This window comes from Trichosurus vulpecula, chromosome 4, assembly GCF_011100635.1.
Source record: "Trichosurus vulpecula isolate mTriVul1 chromosome 4, mTriVul1.pri, whole genome shotgun sequence".
NCBI lineage: Eukaryota > Metazoa > Chordata > Mammalia > Diprotodontia > Phalangeridae > Trichosurus > Trichosurus vulpecula.
The window spans coordinates 440,036,495-440,061,414 of record NC_050576.1 but is presented as its reverse complement, the minus strand read 5'-3'; the positions used below and the strand labels follow the sequence as shown (position 1 = coordinate 440,061,414).

Sequence of the window (24,920 nt, the reverse complement as noted above, 5' to 3'; positions counted from 1 at the left end):
AGAAGGGGAGGAGGAGAGAAGAGAGAAGAAAGGAAGGGAGGTGAGGAGAGAGAGAGAGGAGGAAGAAGGGGAGGAGGAGGAAGAAGAAAGGGTGAGGAGGAGCAGGAAGAGAGGAAAGAGGAAGAGGAGGAAGAAGGGGAAGGAGGAAGAAGAGAGAAAAGAGGAGGAGGAAGAAGAAAGGGTGAGGAGGAGCAGGAAGAGAGGGAAGAGGAAGAGGAGGAGGCCACATAAGGCTGACTGCAACAATGTTCTTGAATCCAAGCAATGGCGGGATAGCAGATGTCTTTACGGTATTTGCCAAGACACAAGTGAAGGATGTGACCACAGGAGAAGTGCATGGAAAAATCTCAGCCTTCATCGTAGAAAAAGAATTTGAGGGTGTGACCAGGTAGGATTGGTCTCGGTTTTCCATCGTCGGCCTTCCCTTGGAGGCTGTGGTCTGCCTTAGCTAGCTCTGACACATTTTAGAGATGTGTGAGCCAGTGGAACAGGGCAGTTATATTTGGGGGACAAAATGGAGGTCCATGAGGTAATGCCCTATTTTTCTCCTTTCCATGACGGTTGAGGAGATGAAGGTCCTCAGTCCATCGAATAGACAGAAAAACACGTTATTCTTCCTGAAATCACAGTATGACCTCAGTGTGCACAGTAACACCCGCTTCCCACAGAGGCCCCTCCAAATCCAGCCCCACATCCTTGTCCTCTCTGCTGCTCCATGGAGATGCTGGGGAGGGGGGAGGGGGGAGATCACTCCAGGGGAGAGCCTCACGTACACTGTAGATCAGAAATGCTGAGCGTGTTCCAAACAACTATTCCAGCTATAATTATGGGGACAAAGTAGGGTGAGCCCTGATGGCCAAGAACCTAGCTCAGACTCCAAGGCTCTTGTTGGCTATTGGAAAAAATGTGTGGGGCACTTAAACCCAAGGCTTTCCTGGCCTGGTAGCCCTTGGCATCAGGCCTGCACAACGTATGGCCCACAGGCTGCCAAAGGATTTCAGGAGGCCCGGGAAAAATGGAGAGGGTGTAAAGAAAGTAAAGAAGTAACAAACAAGGCATAATGGTGACTAGTGGAAGGTGGGTTACGGGGGCACGACAAATAGACGGCCCCAACCCTGAAGCCAGCACCCCCTGCCTGGCCCCACCTCCCCAGGTGCTGTCATGTAAGTTGGCAGGTGGGCTGCCGCTGCCCGTACTGTCCTGTTTGTCATGTGACCCACGGCAACCAACCATCCATCTGTCCCTGGTCTGAGAGGAACAAGAATCCTATCTTTTCACTGTGTTTTCCATTGTTACATTTAAACGGTAACAAAACCTCAAAAATGTACCGCTCAGCAAAGCAGTGCTTTTTTTTTTAACATTAATGTGATTTCATGATAAATAAAAATCTTAAGTAATAAGTGTAATTAATTGATATTAATTCAAACTTCCGTTTTTAAAAATTTGGTTTATTTGAAAATAGTTAACCATTAATTATACCTTTACTTAGAAAGTGAGCTCACCTATGTGCAGCCTGAAGGTCAGCCTGTTTTCATTTGGTCCCTATCTACTGCTGTTGTGTGGGTCCGGTCTAACCCACACAATGAAACGGACCTGGAAAATTAGAGAAATCATCAGACAGATGTAGACTGCGAATGTGGATCATTTAATCATTGAAAGAACTCAACCCTGCAGACTTGGAATTATGGGCTGTCTATGCTCATTCAGTCAGCTAGATAAAATAGCAGTCTCTTACTTTGTGCCACATAGGCACCACGATCAGAGAAGACCATCAAGATGGATTATGGATGAATAAAGACAGAGGTTATGTGGGGGAATAGTTACTGGGCTTGATGGGCTTGTAGGGAGGAAGAAGAGGGGAAAGAGGGTGTTAGCATGGGGAAAATGTGTGCTTGTGTTTTCTCAGTGGTCCACCAGAGAGAAAGATGGGCATCAGGGCCTCTAATACCACCTCAGTCATCTTCAACAACGTGAAAGTACCCACTGAAAATGTGCTGGGGGGCTTTGGGAATGGCTTCAAGGTCGCCATGAGCATCCTCAACAATGGCCGCTTTGGGACCGTCTCTGCCATGGCGGGCACCATGCGTAGAATGATCAAGAAAGCGGTGAGCTGGCGGACCCCTCAGTCTTGAAGTTGCCAGCAGGCCAGGCACTCCTGGGAGGGAGCAGAAGTACCCCTCTACCAGAGGGAATTGGGACACTTAGCATGACTTGTGGGATGGGGCAGTCAGATCTGAAAGGGACCTCAGAGGCCAGAGCTCAGCCATCTTATTTAGAGAGGAGAAAACAGAGTCTCTGAGATGGAGCTGGAAGTGAAGCCTCCGTCCTCTGATCCTTCCCCTAATTCAGTTCTGATGGCTGATAGAAATGGGCCGGAAGTCGGACCCCTGAGTCATCTGGAGTTGAGGGGAGTTCTCACCACTACTGTTCATTTGGCAGTTATGGACCTAGAGCCTAGAAACAGCAGAGCGGAGGGTTCAAGTTTAGGTGAAGGAAAGGGGGGGACCTGAGTCTGTATCATTGAAGGATCCCCTGAAAGAAGTGAGCCTGGAGAAGAGAAGGCTTGGGGGCGCTGTGGCTGTTCCCATGTCTCTAAATTGCTACAGCACAGGAAAGAGGCTTTTCCTCCTTGGCCTCTGAGGACCAGGAGCCACATTGGAAAGGGCTGGATTTAGGGTGAATTTGAGGGGTAACTTCCTCTTCCCAGAGTGCAATGGGAGGCCTGAGGAAGTGGTAAGTTCCCTGTCCCTGGAGATCTTTTAGGGAAGGCTGGACAGTCTCCTCTCAGGTACATCAGAGATGGGTTCCTTTTCCGTTAGGCATTGGACTAGGGGCCACCAAGATCCCACCAACTTGAACATTGTGATTCTGTGAGTTACTGGGGCCTGTCACTGCTGCTTACTACCTTGTAACATGTTCTTTCTTAATCCCCCATGGGCCTCAGTTTCTCATCTGTAAAACAAAGGGATTGGACTTGAGGACCTCTCTGGTGCCTTCCTCTCGAAGTCATAGATTCTCAGAGCTGGACAGCCCCTCGGGGCCAGCCGTCTGCTCCATTGCTGGACATGTCTCTGCTGCTCTGAGCTTTCGGGCATGTAGGTGGAAGGCACTCTTGGCCCTCTCCTTCCACTCACTCTTCATGGCCTCTACTTTGCTGCTCCTCAAGCCAATGTCATGTAGAGATATGGAGGGGCAGCACACCCTGTTCTGTCCCTGCAGGCGAGGGGCAGCCTCTGATCCCAGGCACACCCTGTGACCAGCTCAGTCATGCACTGGGCTCTGGAGCCAGGACTAGGAACTTCAGGTGCTAATTCTCAGTAGCAGTCCCTGTTGGGGTAGTCACTGTTCCCCAAGCCTGGCTTCCTCTTCTGTAGAGTGAGGGTGGTGATCCTTGCCCGCCTTGCTTTGCAGGGGTGTTGTGAGTAAAGTGCCTGTCAGCAGGAATGGGACTCTACCATTGGACCGAGTAAGCAAGGAGGCTCGGGGCGGGGTCCAGGCAGGACCATGGACAGGGAAGGGTGGTAGGTGAGGAGGGCAAGGGTGAGGAGAATTCTTTAGAGCCTACAGTGGTTTAGAATTGGATCCTTCTGGTGGACTTTCTCAAACACTGTAGTATCTGGTCTAAACTTCACAGCCTAAGTGGGAGGGAAGGAGATCAGGATCATCCCTCTTGGACACAAGAGGAACCTGACTCCCAGAGAAGGAAAGACAATGCCAAGGTGGCCTGGCCAGTGGGCAGCAGCCCTGGGGCTAGAGCCCAGATTTCCTGACTCCCAGGCCTGTCCTCTGGGGGCGATGGACGTTGTTCTGAGAGACAGAAAAAAGTCATTCATTCAGTCAATAAAGATTTGTCGTGAGCCTACAATGGCGGCTAGGTGGCACTGCAGTGGATAGTGCGCTGGGCTTAGAATCAGGAAGACTCATATTCATGAGTCCAAATCCAGCCAGAGACACTTAATAGCCTGGAGACCCTGGGGAAGTCACTTCACCCTGTTTGCCTCCATTTCCTCACCTGTAAAATGAGTCAAAACAGGAAATGGCAAATCATTCCAGGATCTTTGCCAAGAACACCCCAAATGGGGTCACAAAGAGTCCTGTACAACTTAAAATGACTGAACAACAGCTGTGTACAAGGCGCTAAATGGAGCAACGGCACAGTGGCACTGTGGAGAAAGAGGCTGCTCAGGGTGCCATCCTACTGAGTGACTCCTTGGGCTCATTCATTTCTTAGTGGGAGGTGCCTTGTGCCAACAGCCAGGATACCTAGGCTCCTGGTCCTGCTAGAGCCACTTAACAGCTGGGTGACCCAGATCAAGTCCTCTGCAAAGCGGAATAATAATCCTCCATCTCCCTGGACCACAAAGTCTGTCCCTAAATCCTAGGCATTGGTCATTCTAGGTTCACATTGGCCGGGGATAGCTAGGTTACCCAGGGACTCTCCCTCTAGGGTTAACACCTCAGATAAATGAGAGCCACCTGGAATCCTCCAGGGGAGAGCTGCTCCTTGAACAGGCTCCTCACTTCTCAGCCTCCAGCCTCTGATGGTGGCTTTCTTTGCTCTCTCTCCTTGGATGCCAGGCTAACCATGCTGCAAAACGGAAGCAATTTGGGAAACAAATCTGTGACTATGGGATCATCCAGGAGAAGCTGGCCCGCATGGCCATGTATCACTATGTGGCCGAGGTAAGTGCCCGAGTGACTACCGGTGCCAGGAGGTGGGAATATGGGGTTGTCACACCAAGAGTTTTTTTTTTAAGAATGTGTCTCCCAGGATATTTGACTTACTGACTGACTGAAAAAGGATTTATTAAACACTTTCTATGTACCAAGGGCTGCGGATGCAAATACAAAAGACACCCCTGCCTTCAAAGGGCTTACATTCTAATGCTGTAAGACTGCCCAGAAAGGGCAGAACCTGGAAGGGGTGGAACACAGGGCACTCCAGCAGTGTGTGCTGTCTTCACAGCTCTTTATTCTGTCTGATTAGACATCTTTGATGTGCATATAAGGCTCTGGGCTTGGTGCTAAGGAGAAAGAAATGATCCAGAAACCCTCCTTGATCTCATGGAGCTCTCACTTGAGATGGGGCAGTGATGCAGGGAAACAGATGGCCAAGCCCAAGGCAGAAGGAGAAGAACACCCGAGAGGAGGGGGCAAAGGCCATGGGAGGGCAGTTGCTTCTGACTGAGGGAGATTAGAGAGGTCATATCACAGAGGTTGAGGGTCATTCGGTAGAGATTGCACAGAGAGGGTGGAGGGAGGGAGACGCCGGGAGAAGAGAGGAGCGTGGATGAATGGAGACACACAGGCAGCAAAGGAGGAATGGTTGAAGAACCCAAGTGGGTAGAGGACAAGGTGGCCAGAGCAGATGGACCGTGTAGCCTCAAGGTGCAGAAAGAGCTGCCCAGGTTTGGTCAGTGACCTCTAAAGGATTGCAGAGAATGGGAAAGGGCAAAGGTCATCCCAATTTTCCAGAAAGGAGTCTGCTACCTCTGGGTTGGGAAGTGTGACTTTGAAACCCAGAATTCTAGAACCTATTTTTTATTTTTTTAGGTTTCTTTTTTTTCTTTATTTAATATTTTTTAGTTTTCAACATTGATTTCTGCAAGATTTTGAGTTACAAATTTTTTCCCCATTTCTACCCGCCCCCCACCCCAAGATGGCATATATTCTGATTGCCCTTTTGCCCAGTCTGCCCTCCCTTCTGTCACCCCAAATTCCCCCCTTGTCCCCTTTCCCCTTACTTTCTTGTAGAGCAAAATAAATTTCTATACCCCTTTGCTTGTATATCTTATTTCCAAGTTGCATGTAAAAAACAACTTTTTTTGAGCATTTGTTTTTAGAACTTTGAGTTCCAAATTTTCTCCCTTCTTCCCTCCCCACCTACCCTCCTTGAGAAGGCAAACAATTCCTTCTTAAGGCCACACATGTATCATTATGCAAAACACTTCCATAACAGTCATGTTATGAAAGACTAACTATATTTCCCTCCATCCTATCCTGTCCCCCTTTATTCAATTTTATCCCCTTGACCCTGGCCCTTTACAAAAGTGTTTCCTTTTGATTACCTCCTCACTCGCTCTGCCCTCCCTTCTATCATCCCCTCTCTCTTATCCCCTTCCCCCCTACTTTCCTGTAGGGTAAGATATCCAATTGAGTGTGTATGTTATTCCCTCCTTAAGTCAAGTCTGATGAGAGCAAGATTCATTCATTCCCTTTCATCTGCCCCCTCTTCCCTTCCAATAGAACTGCTTTTTCTTGTCCCTTTTATGTAAGATAATTTACCCCATTCTGTCTTTCCCTTTCTCCTCCCAATGTGTTTCTCTCTCACCCCTTAATTGTATTTATTTATTTTTAGATATCATCCCTCCATATTCACTTCATCCTGTGTCCTTTGTCTATAGATAGATAGATAGAAATATATATATATATATGATGTATGTGTATATGTATATATATATATATATATATATTCCCTTCAACTACCCTAATACTTAGAAAGGTTTCATGAATTACAAATATCATCTTTTCATGTAGGGAGATAACCAAAACAGTTCAACTTTAGTAAGTCCCTTATGATTTCTCTTTCCTGTTTACCTTTTCATGCTTCTCTTGTATTAGAAAGCCAGTTTTTCTCTTCAGCTCTGGTCTTTTATTTTTCAAGAATGCTTGAAAGTCCTCTATTTTATTGAAAATCTATATTTTGTCCTGGAGTATTAAACTCAGTTTTTCTGGGTAGGTGATTTTTGGTTTTAATCCTAGCTCCGTTGACCTCCAGAATATCGTATTCCAAGCCCTTCAATCCCTTAATGTAGAAGCTGCTAGATCTTGTGTTATCCTGATTGTGTTTCCACAATACTTGAATTGTGTCTTCCTGGCTGCTTGCAATATTTTCTCCTTGACCTGGGAACTCTGGAATTTGGCTACAATATTCCTAGGAGTTTTCTTTTGGGGGTCTTTTTCAAGAGGAGATCGGTGGATTCTTTCAATTTCTATTTTACCCTCTGGTTCTAGAATATCAGGTCAATTTTCATTGATAATTTCTTGAAAGATGATATCTAGACTCTTTTTTTGATCATGGCTTTCAGGTAGTCCAATAATTTTAAAATTATCTCTCCTGGATCTATTTTCCAGGTCAGTGGTTTTTCCAATGAGATATTTCACATTGTCTTCAACTTTTTCATTCCTTTGGTTCTGTTTTATTTTTTTTCCTTATTTTTTTATTTTTTATTTTTAGTTTACAACTCACGGTTCTACATAATTTTGAGTTCTAGATTTTCTCCCCTCCCTCCCCCCTCCCTCCCCAAAACGGCATGGAATCTCATATAACTACCACATATAACTTTGCATTGAATTAATTTATACGCTAGTCAAGTTGTGGAGAAGAATTATGACCAATGGAATGAATCATGAGAAAGAAGAAACAGAACCAAAAAAAACAAAAACCCAAAAACAAAAGAGAAGAAAAAAAGGTGAGCATGTAGTGTGCCTCAATCTGCATTCAAACTTCAGAGTTCTTTCTCTGGATGTACGTAGCATTCTCTATCGTGAGTCCTTTGGAGTTGTCCTTGCACCTTGTGCTGCTGAGAGGAGCGAAGTCTGTCAGGGTTGGTCCTCATGGAATCCATATATCTGTGGTTGTGTACAATGTTCTCCTGGCTCCGCTCCGCTCACTCAGCATTATGTCGTGTAGGTTTTTCCAGGTTGTTACGAAGTCCGTATCATCCCCATTTCTTATGGCACAATAGTATTCCATTACCTTGGTTCTGTTTTATAATATCTTGATTTCTCATAAAGTCACTAGCTTCCACTTGCTGCAATCTAATTTTTAAGGTAGTATTTTCTTCAGTGGTCTTTTGGATCTCCTTTTCCATTTGGCTAATTCTGCTTTTCAAGGCATTCTTCTCCTCATTGGCTTTTTGGAGCTGTTTTGCCATTTGGGTTAGTCTATTTTTTAAGATGTTATTTTCTTCAGTATTTTTTTGACTCAGGCTGCTGATCGCAGCACATGTTCTTTCCTTCCTTCCTTCCTTCCTTCCTTCCTTCCTTCCTTCCTTCCTTCCTTCCTTCCTTTTTTCCTTCCTTCTTTCTTTTTGCATTTTTTGGGGGGAGTGGCTAATGTGGGAATCTGTTGTGTATTACTGTATGTTTTTGTAGTGGGTTCTGTTTTTCTTGCCTTCACAGTGGGTAGGGGAGGTGAGGAAGGAGAAAATTTGGAACTGAAAATAAAATTTAAAAAAGAGAAATATAACAGATTATATGTTGTGTTTATCGAATATTGTTTTATATTCCATTTCCTTACCTTGGAAATTGGTTGGAAAAATCAGGTATCTTTTTTAAAAAAATCACTGGCTTTCTATTTATGTGGTCCTCAATTTTTTTTCTCTGTGATTTAATGTCATTAAACTTCTTTTTAAAAGTTCCCCAAGTCTTATGCTAGACCTTTCCACAACTGTCATATATGGTGTAGAGAAGTGAAGCCTCAGGCATGAGATGGCCTTGTTCTGGTCTATGTAGGACTGTGATTCAGGGCAGAGTCAGCCTTGTCCCGATTGGCCCCAGAGGGGAGAACCAGCAGCAGCCTGGGGGGAGGTGCAGATAGACAGACTTGGGCTCCAGAGAAGGGGACTGTCTGCTGCCCGAAGATTGGGCTTCCTTGTGAGGCAGAGGGGCCCCCTCCCTGGAGAAGACCTTCAGACCAGGGAGGACGATGCTTCTCTGGGTCATCATGGACTTGAGGATTCTTGTTAAGTCTGGGTTGGCCCTGCTGCCCTGAGCCCCCACCAGCTCTTGGGCTCAGAGTCAGGGGCTTGCTTGGTACTTTCCTGCCTACCCATCATCCCCTTGTTGACCCTCTGAGGCAGATCTGCTTTTCTCCCACAGTCAATGGCATACCTGATCAGCGGGAACATGGACACAAAAGTCCCAGATTTCCATCTGGAAGCCGCCCTCAGCAAGGTTTTTGCTTCTGTGAGTATATTTGCTTGTGACGAGCAGGAGTCATCCTATCACTGATGTCCTCAGCTTTCTGTGGGGCCCCGGAGTGCTGCCAGGGAGACAGAGGTGGTACCCCGTCCAGTGGGGGCTACCTGCTGAGGTCCCTGCCCATCCATAGGCTTTCCTTACAGGGAGAGCCCAAGGCAGAGCCACTGTAGAGCGGGGGCCTCTGAAGGAGCTGGCACTGGGCCAATCTAGGGCTCAAAGGGGACAGATGTATAGGGATATGACTTTGAGCAAATTGCTCCATCTCCTCCAGCCTTATGTTCTTGATACAAAAGATGAGTGGTTCGGACCAGACCACCTGAGGCTTTGGAGGATGATTTTGAGATGGCAGGCAGAGGCCAGCTAGGCTGGCATTTAAGGACTGACCTTGCCAGCTCCAACATTGACCTAGAGACTGCATTTGGAAAGGGCAGGATGAGCCTTCCCTGCCCCCACCCCAGACAGGCTGGGGGAGAGGTGGGGGAAGAGAGTCAGGGCAGAGCAGCCTCAGGTGGCATCATAGAACCCCGGAGGCTGAGCCCCAGATTGCAGGGGTGGGCATAGGAAGTGGCCAGCATCTAATGCCCCATCCATTCCAGCAGGGTCCAAGCTCAGAGGTCCCCTCTGATATGTCCTCTGGATTTGTTTATTTTTGACTCAGGAGGCCGCCTGGGAAGTCGCTGATGAATGTATTCAGATCCTTGGAGGAGCTGGCTACATGAAGGTGAAGCTCTAAGCCTCCTCTGTCGGCAGTCAAGGATAATTCCTTTGCTTTGCTGCTCACAGAGAGACACAGACACACACATGTGCACACATTCATAGAGCCACACCTCAATCCGCTGTCCATCTTTGCTCACCAGCCCTCACAAGACAAGATGGTCAGACACACAATTCTCTCTGGGAGTGTATACTCACTAATGTACCCCAAGTCACATGTGTGCACACGTGTGTGCCTGGGCAGGTAGTGTGTGTGACGAGGTGCCATCTTGGTGCCTCCTCAGTGAGCAGCATTGAGGCCTGAGTCCTGAGGGGCCAGGATGGCTAGTCTGGGAGGCTGGAGACCTCCAAGGCACTAGGCATAGCCAGCCCCAGTAAAGCAGGCTTCATGTAGCCAAGGCTTTGTCCTGCTTGGCCCCTGAAGGCAGACCCAGGAGAGGGCAGCTGCAAAGAAGCCAGTTTAGGCTGATAGAAGAAAACTTTCCCTCCCATGAGAGCCCTAGAAAAGTGGACTGGGCTACTTTGAGGTGGAGAGAGGTCACTGACTGGGCAGCTATGGAAGGACATCCTGTTCATGGAGCTTGAGACTCGCTGAAGTGCCCTGACAGTTCAGAGACCCTGGCACCCCTAGTGTATAATAACTCAAGCCTCTCCCCAGGCCCTGAGCTTCCTCCAGGCAAAGGGATCGGGATGGAGGGAGCCTGCCCTGGCTGGTAGCTATGGGGATGGATGAAACAGGGAGGTAGCTCAAGCTTCCAACCCGGGAGTGGCCAGGAGTCAGGGCCAAGACACCAGGCCAAGGTCTGCAGGGAAGCCGAGAATGCCCCAAAGGAAGCAAGGTCAAGAATCCTTCAGAAGGGGATTGGGTTCCCAAGCCTCAAGCAAGAAGCAAGGAGATGAGTAATTAGCTTTCCAGACCAAAGCTGGTCCCCAGGAGAAATCAGGAAGCATTGTCCCTGCCAAGCTCCTGGATGAGAATGGGGAGTGGCCAGAACCTCAGAGCAGCAGGGAAGAGGATACCCAGGCCTCTGATACCAGGCTGCCCTTGGCAAGACGCTGCCTGAAGGCTGGTGCCCAAATTCCCAGCCCCCCACCTTCCCTAGGGATCCTGTTGCTGCTGCATCATAGAGTGAACATGGAAATCATGAAATGGGGGGCTAACTCCCTGGAGAGGGGAGGGAGCCAGTGCTCAGAGCCCCAGCGGGGTCCACAAATGGTGGTTTCGTATGTCATAGGACACTTGCCTAAAGAGCCGATTCCCCTCCCTCCACTGTCCCTTCAAGCCTGGATCACTTGGCTGCCTTTGGGAGGTGGGGACAGCCTATGCCTTGGCTGGGAGGAGGACAAGGTCCAGACCCAGGAGAAGTGGAACAGGGGCCCCTCCTTCCCCTGGGTTCAGGTGGCCCCCAACCTGGGCTTCTCCAGGACCCAGGCTGCGTCTCTGGCAGTCAGAGGGGTCTCAGAGAGGCAGGGCAGGTTGGGTTCTCTCTCCAAGGTGCCCCTTTCTTCCCTCAGAAAGCCAGAGTAGAGCAGATCATGAGGGATCTCCGCATCTTCCGCATTCTCGAGGGCACCAATGACATCCTCCGGATATTTGTAGCTTTGGCAGGTCTGCAGGTAACCCGTGCTCTCGGCCCTTCGGGTCACTTCATCAGCGTGCAAAACTCCTAGGGTGGATAGTCTCTCTCCCCTCCCCATGTGGATCAGTGCCAATTCTGGAGCTGCTGCTTACTGAGTCTCCGGGTCCTCTGAGGCCAGTGACAAACCCAGCCACCAGCCGGATGTATCAAAGCAGAGGTGATTTCAGGGCATTGTGGCCCCAAGACCAGAGCCTTGCATGCCTCCACCATGCTGCAGGGAGCTGTGGGGGTGCAGCTTTCTCCCCAGCGGGGGCCTCTGGGTACCCCGGGCTTGTAAGCCCTGTAACTGAGGTGAGGGACCATGGCCTGTCACATGCCCTGAGCACAGACATAACCCTGCTTAGAGCTCTATCTCTCTCTGGTCTTTGACCTAGAAGCACAAAGAATTATCATCGTTCATTCACTTTTACTCAACGAGCATAGATTAGGCACCTAGTGGGTCTCAGGCCCTGGGCTAAGTTCTGGGGTTGCCCTAGCCCTTCCTAGAGGGTCTATGTGGATCTGCACCAATCAATGAGCATTTGTATTCTGCGCTGTGTGCCAGGCACAGGGGACCAAAGATGGGGGAAGACCTTCAGAGGAATAGAGCCTGAGGCCTGGATGCAAGGAGCTTGATTTCTGTTCCTGTTTCCATTATATCCATTAGCATGCGGGGGCCCAATTAGAGGAGCTACAGCACACCTTGGAAGACCCATTGAACAACTCTGCCGTCCTTTTCACTGAACTTGGCCTCAGAGCAAAACGGTAGGGCTGGCGGGGCTGGCACTGGTTTGCCACTGTTCCCACCCACCTGGCAGCTGGGTGTGGCAGTGCCAGTGTGGGGTGGGCGGGTGCTCCTCTCTGCTTGCCAGGGGTCAGACCCCGAAGCACACACCTCAGACCTCAAGGACAGAAATGAGAGAAAAGGGCCTCTCTCTGCTCAGGGAAGGGTCAGGCCTGGGGCTTTTTAAACAGGCTGCTATAGGACAGGAAAGCCTTTTAAAAACAAGTGATTCTCATGGGTGGTGCCATCTGTTAACACGTCACCCCACCCAGGTAGCAAACACCATACTGGGCGTGGTACCTGGAAAGCAAAAAAAAAAAAAAAATGCAATCCAAGGGCTCGCCCTTAGGTACCTTACAATCTAACAAAAGATTTAGTGGGACCCATGGAGCCTTTCTTAAACCTGCACTATTTTCAATGGTCCATGTGTGGCAGAGATCAAAGACAGGATAAGGCAGTCTCTGTCCTCCCAGAGTCTCCTGGCTTGTCGGGGGAGGACACACAGACAGCTAGTGTACCCATCTGCCTTGGGATGACAGAGGGTAGGAATCAACACACAATTCTGGGAAAGATTAGATTAGCTTTGCCCATAAAAAATGAACTCTTAAGATAAGAGCATAAATTACTAACTAAGCTCTAGGTAGTAATAAAATAAGGACCAGCTTCCAAGATTTAGAGAAATGCCAATCTCTGGACACCTTTTCAGCTCACCTTCCATTAAAAAGCAGCTCTTAATCTCACGCCGGCTCTCCATATCCTGCCTCAAGGAGCAGCCTGTGTTGGGGCGAAATGCCCCAGACTTGGACAAGGCTCAGTTCAGGCCCTTTAAGGAGCAGCGAGTTGTATATGTCACCTGTGCTAATGGAGCGTCTTTTGGGAGCACAGCTTCCTCAGGTTCGGTGATGAGGCTCAAGAGGAGGGGAGGACCCCTTTCTCCATCCTTGCTTTCTAATAGCAGGACATCGAGACTTTCCTTGTGGTGCCAGGGTGCCTCTAGCATGGATTCCTCCTACTTTCTGGGCTCCATGCCCTCCTCCAAGCCTCACCCTCATCCCAGCTGTGCTTCCTCATCATGGGCACACCTAGGAGGAGACCCATTTTAGCCACAACTTGTGGCCCCTGGCTGAGGCAGGCCAAGCTCACCCTTTCTACCCCCTGCCCCTGGGCTGGTTCAGCCCTTGGACCCTCCAGAGTGGGGCCTGAGGTGAGACTTTAGGGAGCTGTTATACTGTAGGAGACCCCAAGATCTGAGCTGGATCCGGAGAAGCTTCAGAGCCTGCCTTGATTTACCCAAATGGAATTTATCAGGATGACCTGTGACAGAAGCCTGCCGGAGCTGATTTAATCCGTGTTTTCTTCTTGCAGCATAATAGGGATACCAACAGGCATTTCCCTTGATGGAGTGGTCAGTGGACACCTGCTGGACACTGCGAGCCTGGTAAGATTTTCTTTAACCATGGGGCAGCTTCTGAAGAAGATCAGTATCTTTCCAGACAGATCAGGAAAGCCTGGCATGCCCATGCCACTGACTGGAGCTGGCTGTCTCACCTGCATCACCCCTTCCTGATCCCTAAATCTGAAGCCACCTCCTGAGCTCCATCTGAACTTTCCAAATGCCAGCTGCTTCCCTGGTGACTTCTGCCCTTGCCATGGATCGGGGAGGTGGGAACGAGAGCCCTCCCCAACCCATTGGCCATTCCTCCCAGCTGGGCTCTTCCCCAATCTTGAATTCTCCTCAACATCCATGTTAGTGTTTGGAAGGCTATCCCTGGAGGCTTGGCAGGGGAGCCTCAGAGGAGGAGAGGACAAGCCTGCTTGCATGTACTTTGTAAGCCCCAGCACGCCCTCTCGGGGAGGGAGAATGCCAGGTCTGGCTTGGAATGGGCACTCACTTGTCCAGAGTCATAGGGGTCATACTCGAGGCCCCCTCAGTGCTTCCTCCATCCATTTCAGGTCATTAGTGTGGCCATCATGCCCCCTGAGCCCATTTCTAGGTTTTTACCGCTCTCTACCCTACTCTCTGAATTCTTTTTTCTTAAGCCATCGTTGCTTTAATATGCATCTTATCATATTTAGGATTCAGCTTCTTAATTGACTGAGCAGGAATCCCTCTTTGCTCTGGGGGTACAAAGCAAGCCCTGGGGTCTCTGTGATAACATGGAGGACAAAGACAGAATTGGGCTAATGAGCCATAAAGACTTGACCTCTGGCTTGGCAGGAAGGTGCTGCCATCATGCAGCTGGGAGGCCAATTCCACTTTGGGGGAGTGTGGGCTGGTAGATAATCCTCCCCTTGATCATCAGGGGTCTCCATGTTCTAATCACTGGACAGTGATGGGGGACCTGGAAACTTCATTGAGTAGAACCTGCCTAGTAAGGAGGTCAAGGCCCCAACTGTACTAAAGTGGACAGTACCCCCAGGAGGCTGGCATGTTCAGTGTGCCAGGAGGACTTAGATGGACGGTGCCCAGGAGGGCTAACACAGGAGAGCTAAAGTGGATGGTGCCCCCAGTAGGCTGACGTGTTCAGTGCCCTGAGAGGACTTAGATGGATGGTGCCCAGGAGGACTAACATGGGGAGAGCTAAAGTGGATGGTGCATGGGCCATGACAAATACCAATGCTGTTCTTCCCCAGGTGGGGCCTCCCGGTTACCCCAAGAACGGTGTCCCCTGTGGGGCAACCTTTCTCATACAAAATCTGTCCTGACAACCTGACTTCCTTCCCTTTCCTCCTTTAAAGGTGACAAAGTGTGTGGACCTACTTTCGGAGGCTGTTGAACACCTGCTTTTAAAATTTGGCACAGAAGTGGTCTGTACGTCCCCTCACTTTTGCCTCTTGCATGGCTAACCCTTGTTCTGGGCACAGCTCTGACAATTCTTGAAACTTCACAAAGATGACTTTTTGAAACAAAAAGGGGAAAGTATACTTTTCCTGCTCTTAAGACATTTACTGCCCCTTCTCTGCCTCCCCAAAGTCATAAACTTCTCTGGTTCCCAGAGTTCCAGTGGTGGGCCCTTCCCAGCCTTTCAGACCTTCAGAGGTGGGGAGGGAGAAAAAAAAAAACAAGAGGGGGAGGAAGGAGAGAGGAAGGGGAGGAGTGAAAAAAGAAGGGGGGAAGAGGAAGGGAGGGAGAGGAGAAAGGGAGGGGGAAAAGAGAGAGGAGAGGGGGAGGGAGAGGAAGAAGAGAGCAGGGAGGAGGAAAGAGAGAAGGAGAAGGGAAAAGGGAAGAGGGAGGGAGGGAGAGGGGAGAGAGAGAAGAGAGCAGGGAGGAGAGAAGAGGGATGAGGAAGAGAGGAGGAGGGAGGAGGGGAAAAGGAAGAGGGAGGGAAAGAGAGAGGGAGAGAGCAGAGGGAGAGGAGGGAGGGAGGGGAAGGAAGGAGGAGGGAGGAGAAAAAAGGGGAGAGGGAGAAGGGAGGAGGGAGGAGTCGGAGGATGCCTGTGCCTGCTGAGGCAGCTAAGCCCCTCTCCACTCCCATTCCAGATCAGCAGTTTCACTTGAGGAGAGTAGCAGATACTGCTATGGACATCTACTCCATGGGGGTCGTGCTTTCCAGGTACCAATGGAGGGGAGGCTGTGGGAGCAGAGGAGACTCACTGAGCAGCTCTCTCAGAATGGAGGCAGAGCCCCTCAAATGCACAGGCATGCACATACCTGCTCACACATGTACAGCTGCAAGCTAGCTTTCTCCTCTCTGTCTCACACACACCCACCCCAATTCTTGCTTTGGGCATATATGGTGATGAGGGCGTGGCGTGGACACCAGGGAGGAAACACCAGGGTAATGAATCCTGGCGGCTCACCGCATTTCCGCCAGTATTGGCTGAGCCTTTTGGCACCTTCAGCACTTGCTGGGGGGACAGAGAACGCCTAGATCACTGCTGCCTTTGGGGAGCTTCCATTCCTCTGGGGAGCGCTGGTGATGACTCTCCAGGGTGACCCAGAGCCAGTACTCTTAGATGGACGGTGCCCAAGAGGGCTCACACGGGGAGAGCTAAAGTGGATGGTGCATGGGCCATGATAAATACCAATGCTGTTCTTCCCCAGGTGGGGCATCCCGGTTACCCTAAGAAAGGCGTCCCCTGTGTGGCAATCTTTCTCATACAAAACCTGTCCTTTTCGTGGAGCTCCATGTTGGCCTCAGGGAGGGATCCAAGACGTAGGCCCTTCCTGTGGCGCTTCTCACCAGATGCTGAGGCAGCCAAGCCAGGCCTTTGGCCAGTGTCCCCAGGGTTGGTTCTGTACCAGGAGCCGGAGGTCTCTGTCCACCGCACGCTTAGCACTCTTCTCTTCCACATCCTCCCACAAGCATCTCCTTAGTCCTCTTCCTTGTAGGCCAATGCTTTGGCCACACAAGATGTGCAGGCTCACGAGGACCCAGCTTCTGGGCTAGTACCAAGCAGCCAAAATAAATCTGAAGTCGTGTCTGGCGGAGAGCACCAAGCAAGCCTTTGTGGAAGGGGTGGAACCAGATTCTGCAAGGAGCAGAGGTTTCCAAGATGTAGAGATGAAGAGGGAAGGTGTGACAGGTGTGGAACACCACTGAGGCAAACATGTGGAGGTAAAAGATGGGGCACTGCACACAGAGAACAAGAGCAAGGCCAGGATTGCTGGAAGGTAGTGTGTGAGAGCAGAAGTCACAGGAGCTTAGCTGGGAAAGAGAGGCTGGAGCCAGAACGAAGGGGCTTCGAAGGCTAGAGCAAAGAGGTGGTGTTTATCCTGCAAGAAATGGGGAGGGGTGTGAGACCTTAGGGGAATGACCTGGTCAGAGCTGAGCTTTAGGATGGCACCTAGCTGGCTTGGAGAGAGGAGAGACCAGAAGCAGGAACAGCAGCCCAGAGGCTGGTGCCCTAGTCCAGGTGAGAGATGCTGATGGCCTGGATCCAGGGCCAGACAAACCTCATTTCTGTGAAAAACAGAAATTTCTGGTTTGGACAGAAATGAGGTGTCAGCTTTTTTTTCTTATTTGATGTTTGTGACTAGACTAGCAGACTGGGCGGATCCTGTATGGAGAGCTTTCCTAATTTTTAGCAAAACATCACAGTCTCTCATTCCATTCTTGTGGGAAAGCTGAAGAGCTACAGGCCAGTCAGCTGGACATCTGGCTGGATGGCTGGACCAAAGAACTAGCTACTAATGGTGCTCTAAAAATGTGGCAGGGTCTCCAGTGGAATGCCCCAGGGATCTATTTTGTTTAGCACGTTTATCAATGATTTGGTTTAAGGCACAGGTGATGTGTTCATCACATTTGCAGATGACAGCTGGTGGGGAGAGCTAACAATGGGGTCTGTGGACTTATTCTTTAAATCTTTAGATAATTGCGTTTCCGAGTTTTCCCTTCTAGTCACATGCATGTCCCTAGAGCATGTTATGCACTAGAAACCATTATTCTCAGAAACAGTCCATAGGACAAGACCACCCCAGGGATCCAGGATCCACAAAACACCCCGCACTCCTTTACTGGAGGAAGACGTCAGGACTCAGAGATTTGGCCAGACAAGAACGTGGGTCTAAATCTCATCAGATGCTAGGTAGGGAGATGTGGAAATACTATGTTTGGGCTCACCCAAATCAGAGTCACCAGTCAGAGACGGGCGAGGCATAGCTAGACTGGACCAGCTCATCAGAAAAAGAAAGAGAGACTTCAGTGGGCTGGAAACTCCACCAAAATGGAGAATGGCATGGTGGCCGAAGCAGCCAGTGCTAGCCTAGGCTGCCCCAGGACGGGCCAAGCTCCACAAACCAAAAGGAAAGAGCCTCTGTACTCAACCTGGCCAGACAGAATCCAGATGGCTTCTCAGGCCCCCTCAGCCACCAGCCCTTGGCTGTGCCACCCTGAGTGCATCCAGGAAGGGCAGCCAGGTTGGGGAGGAGCCTCAAACTCTTGTTCTCTGAGCACCAGTTGAAGGAAGGGACATTTAGCCCGGACAAGAGAAGTCTCAGCAGGGACTTTCTTTGAGAATGTGAAGGATAGTCATGTAGAGAAGAGACTAGACTTTTTCTGCTCTTACCCACAGAAAGCATTAGAAGCAATGGGATAGCAATTGCCAAAAGGAAGCTTTAGATTAGATGTTGGAGAAACCTCGTAAAGGTGCCGTGGGCCTCCTCCTGAGGTAGTGAGCTCCCCATCACTGGAAGTCTCCAAGCAGAGGCCAGATGACTACTCACAGGTGTGCTAGGCAATTCTCACCTCTTATTAGATGTGTCAGGAGGTCTCTTACTGCTCTATCAGCCTAGGATTTTACAAAGCTGATGGGCAACCAGGTCATGGCCCACTCAGGGTCAATTGGAGACCAGAGTCCAAAGTCCAGGCTAGAGCTCTTCGTCTCACACCTCAGCTGAAAATGATATCCCAGATGACCGTGAACTTCCCAAAGTGCCGAGAGTGCTAAACTAAGGGGCCAGAAATGCTAAAGAGTCCAGGTGGGTCCAAACCTGGCTCTGCTGAGAGTTGTTCTGTGGCAAGTGAAGGAAGGCCAGGAGCACAGCGAGCCCCCAAGGCTCCCAGCACCGAGCGGTCTAAGAAGCCTTTGATCCTACCCCAGAACAAATCATCTCTGCAATTCCCTACAGGCATCCTTGTGGAACAGCATTTGCCTCACAGACTGCCTGGCATTCAGTGCTCATTTAGCACCTTTGTGTGAACTGCGGCTCTGGGTCACTAATGTTATATAGGTCAGAAGCAGCTGCCAACAATTTCATCTCAAAACACAACCTCCTGCTGCTAAAAATCTGGTGGGATTTGGAATCCATCTACTTTGGTACTCTGACAGGCACTAGAGGACTAACTGTGTGATGCAGAGGAGAAGTTTCACTCTGAGGACTAACTGAACCAATCTAACCTCAAGGAAGGTCTGAGCCCCCTTGGGTAGATCATCCATACAAGATTTTTGGGAGGATGCAGACAAGAACCACCCCAGCTTAGAAGGATCTGTGGAAGGAATGCCCACAGAAATATGAGAGAGAGGCAATGCCCCCTTACACATACCAGATACTCCCACTCTCTACCTCTTGTTCTGAGAATTATCAAATCAGCTGCTTTTGGAAGGGTCAGTCAAAGACTGAACTCACCATCCCAGGACAAAATTCCCTTCCTGGCCACCACTCCTTCCTAGTGTAATGGGAGCTCTTTGGGGATGAGGCTGTCTCCCTTCGTACACAGAAAACACTTGAGTGCCTTTTTTATTCATCATATTAATCAGAGACTTTCCAAATCTCACTTCATGGCAAGGACTGAGCTGTCCTTGGTTCATCTATGTCTGTGCATATTTCTAATATGGTCATGGAAGACCCTTTAGTGCTCTGAGGCCTGAATTTCACCATGGCTGGGAGTGACCAGTCCACCATTCAGATGGAAGCCCCCTTCTCCATGTTTCTCTGGAGCTGTTGGGACTGGGACCCACCTTCCATTATGGAGCCTTTCCATGCTGAGCCAGTTTGACCTTCAGGAGATAGAGGCACAGTTATGGGAGACACTGAATTTGTGCTTTCAAAAACAACCTGCCAAACTGCATGGGAGATCACTTCCAGGGGCAGAGCCAAGATGGCGGCTGGAAAGCAGGGACTTGCGTAAGCTCCCCACCAGGTCCCTCCAAAAACCTATAAAAAATGTCTCTGAACAAATTCTAGAACTGCAGAACCCACAAAATAGCAGAGGGAAGCAGGGATCCAGCCCAGGACAGCCTGGATGGTTGCTGGGTGAGGTCTATCGTGCACAGAGCTGGGAGCAGAGGGGAGCAGAGGGGAGCGGAGCTGAGCATGGGCGGAGGCAGGACCAACCAGACCAGGAGCCGGGCGGAATAGGCCCTAGCACCCTGAATCAGTGAGATGTGGCAGTTACCAGACATCTCAACCCACAAACACCAAAGACAACAGAGAAGGTTAGTGGGAAAAACTGTGGGGGACAGAGTGGAAGGAGTTCATGGTTGGGCCACCACCCCGGGGGAAGCGGGGGTGGTGCAGCTACAGAACTACAGCTGCAGTTGCTTCTGGTGCAGGTCCACCTGGTGGGAGGACTTAAGTGGCGGATCAGAGCAGGCGTGCACAGCCTGCTTAAGATCCCAGTCAGGTCCTGGCTGGCGGTTCTTGGGGAAGGAGGAATGCTGGTGTGGCAGAGCTGGCTGTATAGAAATAGCTCTGAAAACAACAGTGCATCCCCTCAAGCTTGGAACAAAGTACTCTTTACTCTACAAGAAGTCATACCCTGACAAAAAGCTCAAGGGTCAAGTAGTTGGCTGGGAACATGGCCAGGCAGCTAAAATGCTCTCAGATTCAGTCTCAGACTTTGGAATCTTTCTTTGGGGACAAAGAAGACCAAAATATACAGCCTAAAGAAGTCAACAAAGTCAAAGAGCCTACACCAAAAGCCTCCAAGAAAAACATGAACTGGTCTCAGGCCATGGAAGAGCTCAAAAAGGATTTGGAAAAGCAAGTTAGAGAAGTAGAGGAAAAATTGGGAAGAGAAATGAGAGTGATGTGAGAAAACCATGAAAAACAAGTCAATGACTTGCTAAAGGAGACCCAAAAAAATACTGAAAAATACACTGAAGAAAACAACACCTTAAAAAATAGACTAACTCAAATGGCAAAAGAGCTCCAAAAAGCCAATGAGGAGAAGAATGCCTTGAAAGGCAGAATTAGCCAAATGGAAAAGGAGGTCCAAAAGACCACTGAAGAAAATACTACTTTAAAAATTAGATTGGAGCAAGTGGAAGCTAGTGACTTTATGAGAAATCAAGATATTATAAAACAGAACCAAAGGAATGAAAAAATGGAAGACAATGTGAAATATCTCATTGGAAAAACCACTGACCTGGAAAATAGATCCAGGAGAGATAATTTAAAAATTATTGCACTACCTAAAAGCCATGATCAAAAAAAGAACCTAGATATCATCTTTCAAGAAATTATCAAGGAGAACTGCCCTGATATTCTAGAGCCACAGGGCAAAATAGAAATTGAAAGAATCCAAGATCGCCTCCTCAAAAAGATCCCAAAAAGAAAACTCCTAGGAATATTGTTGCCAAATTCCAGAACTCCCAGATCAAGGAGAAAATACTGCAAGCAGCCAGAAAGAAACCATTTGAGTATTGTGGAAACACAATCAGGAATAACACAAGATCTAGCAGCTTCTACATTAAGGGATCAAAGGGCTTGGATATTCTGGAGGTCAATGGAGCTAGGATTAAAACCAAGAATCACCTACCCAGCAAAACTGAGTATCATGCTCCAAGGCAAAATATGGATTTTCAATAAAATAGAGGACTTTTGAGCTTTTTCAGTGAAAATAAATAGAAAATTTTTCAATAGAAAATTTGACTTTCAAACACAAGAATCAAGAGAAGCATGAAAAGGTAAACAAGAAAGAGAAATCATAAGGGACTTACTAAAGTTGAAGTGTCTTGTTTACATTCCTGCATGGAAAGATGATGTGTAGGATTCATGAGACCTCAGTATTAGAGAAGCTGAAAGGAATATGCATATATATATATACATGTATGTATATATATATATACATATACATATGTGTGTATGTATGTATATATGTAGGTGTTTATGTATATATATATGTGTGTGTGTGTATATATATATACAGGGGGCACAGGGTGAGTTGAATATGAAGGGATGATATCTAAAAAAAAAATCAAATTAAGGGATGAGAGAGGAATATATTGAGAGAGGGAGAAAGGGAGAGATAGAATGGGGTAAATTATCTCGCATAACAGTTGCAAGAAAAAGCATTTCTGTAGGAAGGGAGGAGGGGGCAGGTGAGGGGGAAGGAGTGAATCTTGCTTTCATCAGATTTGACCTGAGGAGGGGATAACATGCACACACAATTGGGTATCTTACCCCACAGGAAAGAAGGTGGAATAAGACAAAAAAGGGAAGACGATAGAAGGGAGGGCAGATAGGGGGAGGAGGTAATCAAAAGCAAACACTTTTGAAAAGGGACAGAGCCAAGGGAGAAAATTCAATAAAGGGGGATAAGTTAGGAAGGAGCAAAACATAGTCAATCTTTCACAACACGAATATTGTGGAAGGGTTTTACATAATGATACGCATGTGGCCTATGTTGAATTGCTTGCCTTCTTAGGGAGGGTAGATGGTGAGGGAAGAGGGGAGAGAATTTGAAATCAAAGTTTTAAAAACAAACAAAAAAAATGTTTTTGCATGCAAATAGGAAATGATATATACAGGCAATGGGGCGTAGAAATTTATCTTGCCCTACAAAAGAAGAAGGGAAAGGGGGATGGGAGGGGAGTGGGGTGACAGAAGGGAGGGATGACTGGGGAATGGGGCAACCAGAATATATGCCATCTTGGAGTGGGTGGGAGGGTAGAAATGGGGAGAAAATCTGTAATTCAAACTCTTATGAAAATCAATGCTGAAAACTAAATATATTAAATAAATTAAGAAAAAAAAAGAAAATTAAAAAAAAAACAACCTGCCTGTGACCTCTGTTAACACAGGAGAATTAGTAAACAAAGGCAGATCCTTAGTGAAAAGCATACAAGGAATCTGCATGCCCCCTAAGTCACAGAATCATCTAATCATTCCACTCTCCATCTTCTCCATGAGAATAACATGAGAGATTAGCATAGGCTCTGCAGAAATACTTGACTTCTCTGCTCCTTTCAACCAATTCCTTTCCTCCTTCCACATTCCCTCAAGATAGAAAAGCCAACATCCATCAGACTCTGCTGATGCTAACTTTAATGTGTCATGGTGGTCTACAAGGAACACTGTGGTCCCCTGGGCTGTGGGAGGGAAGCCTGAGGTCAGGAGACCAGTCTGACCAAGTGGAAGAGGCTCTCCACCAAGAGGGCTGCATGAAAAGCCTAGCATAGGAATCACTGGGGCTGAGATCTGGGTCAGCCAATGAAAGCCCAGAACTGGGGAACACCGAAGTATGCAGAACCTACCCATCCAGCCTGGGTCTGGGTCTCTCTGTTCCTTCCAGGGCAACGCAGTCACTGAACCACAATCTCCCTTCAGCCACACATGAGAAGCTCCTGTGTGAGTCCTGGTGCTATAAGGTAGGACAGGCTTCCTTTGCCCTGACCCTATTCATCGTCCTTGTCCTCTTATCTCTCCCTTCATAAAGTGGGGTTCAGGCTTTGGCTTCTTGTAAAAATAACCCAGGCTCCCAAGATTCCACAGAGCAGGAGTGCAGGTCAGATGCAGCTCCTTTCTAAGATATCCATTCGTGAGCACTTTTGGTGCCCCTCCTCTGTGCCAGAAACCATGCCAAGTGCTAGGAACACAATGACAAGAAGGAGACATTCCCTGCCCTCAGAAGGCTTACTTACATTCAATTACAGGAGATACAGTTACATATAAAAGTATATATGAACATAAATGAACTATAAGATAACTAAATACAAAGACATGTGTAAAGAAGAAAGGAGGGAAGAGGGGAGAAGCAAAATGGTGGTGCCTGAGCAGTATCTTAAAGAGGAAAACTACATAAGAGGTGTCAAACAATACTCCTGAGTACAGTCTAATTACAGCATATTTGGGAGATGTTTAACAAAATAAAATATAACACAACTTAGACGATGTAAATTTGTGGTTTCCTAAGTCAATACATGGCCTGCAGGGATTTGTTTCTATTTGAGTCTGATACCACTATTCTATTAGGTAGAAGTGAGGAGGGCTGCACTCCAAGGACAGAGGGGGCAGATGTGGTATGTTCTGTGTGGAGCAGAGAGGAGGCCAGTTTGGCAGAATCCTAGGAGAATCATATCCAATGAGTCTGGAAAGATTAGTTGGGGACAGGTTGGGTAGCTTTTTATAAACCTGCTCTGAACCAAGTGATTAGAATTCCCTGCCATGGCAAGATTTAAGTTCTGAGCTGGCTGCCTTCCCAAGAAGTGGGAGCTTGGTGTGCATATGTCTTGCCTGCGTGTGTGTGTGTATGCGTGTGAGCACACTTGTTTATTGAAATGATGGCTAAAGTTGTTGAGGGTTAAGGGTGCTGTGACCCTGAAATAGTGACACATGGGTCCTGCCTTGAATGAATTTGGCCCAAGCTTTCAACCAATGACAAGGTTTATTAGAACACCAGTCAGGGTGGGCATGATTCTAAAAATCTGCCATATTGGCCAGACTCTTAAGGAATCTGAGCCATTTAATAGGGGGCAAGATGAACCTTATACAAAGAAAGATTGTGGGAAGGATCTGGGAGCAGCCAAATAGTCTGGGGTGACTGGGAGGTAACAGAGAAGGACCCAGAAGGGCTGGGTGCCCCAGGAGAACACCTGGGCTGCATGGAAGGGGTCTAGAAGGAATTAAGGAGTGGCGGTCTAGGGTAGGGCCAGGTGCAGATGAGGGCTGGGCAGGGTTAGAGGTAACAGAATTGGAGGTTGGGGCAGGGTCAAAGCCACAATGCTAGGAGAGGTGAAAGGAGTATACTGAGATGAGCCTCACGTCGACCCCAAGTTCATGTGGGAGAGTTCAGGGGAGGGTTTCCAGGGCCTATACCCCATCAGGGCTCATTAAAAGGCTATGTAAGCAGTTTAGCTGCTGAGCTGAGAGGGGATGGGGGTCTCTTTCTCTCCTTTAGGCCTCTGAACGCGTTCGATGGAATCTCAGGTCAGTGAAAGCCTCAAGTTGGAACTCCTACTACCAGAACATGAAGACTATTTCTAATGAAGTTGTGAGGAATGGAGGAGTCATATATTCTCGCCCCATGGGCTTCTGAAAAGGGACTCATCTCCTGGAGGGCACTTGAGGCTAGACTCCACCCTGAGCACTTATAGAGAAGTTAGCAAAATAATAAAATTACAGGCTCTTTCCTGGGTCATTGGGTGTGAGAAAC

The 24,920-nt window shown here is 48.5% G+C and overlaps 1 protein-coding gene across 1 annotated transcript in view; it reads left to right on the top strand.

Annotated features, from left to right (window-relative positions):
* Positions 1-24,920, top strand: part of LOC118847398 (very long-chain specific acyl-CoA dehydrogenase, mitochondrial-like) — a 29,942-nt gene extending 5,022 nt beyond the window's left edge. The window contains exons 4-15 of the mRNA XM_036755846.1: positions 263-388; positions 1,907-2,105; positions 4,579-4,683; positions 8,884-8,970; positions 9,644-9,706; positions 11,215-11,316; positions 11,986-12,083; positions 13,468-13,540; positions 14,842-14,914; positions 15,584-15,656; positions 23,061-23,136; positions 24,666-24,920. Coding sequence (XP_036611741.1) covers positions 263-388; positions 1,907-2,105; positions 4,579-4,683; positions 8,884-8,970; positions 9,644-9,706; positions 11,215-11,316; positions 11,986-12,083; positions 13,468-13,540; positions 14,842-14,914; positions 15,584-15,656; positions 23,061-23,136; positions 24,666-24,803 — 1,213 coding nt within the window. The 3' untranslated portion in view covers positions 24,804-24,920. The remainder of the gene's footprint in view (positions 1-262; positions 389-1,906; positions 2,106-4,578; positions 4,684-8,883; positions 8,971-9,643; positions 9,707-11,214; positions 11,317-11,985; positions 12,084-13,467; positions 13,541-14,841; positions 14,915-15,583; positions 15,657-23,060; positions 23,137-24,665) is intronic.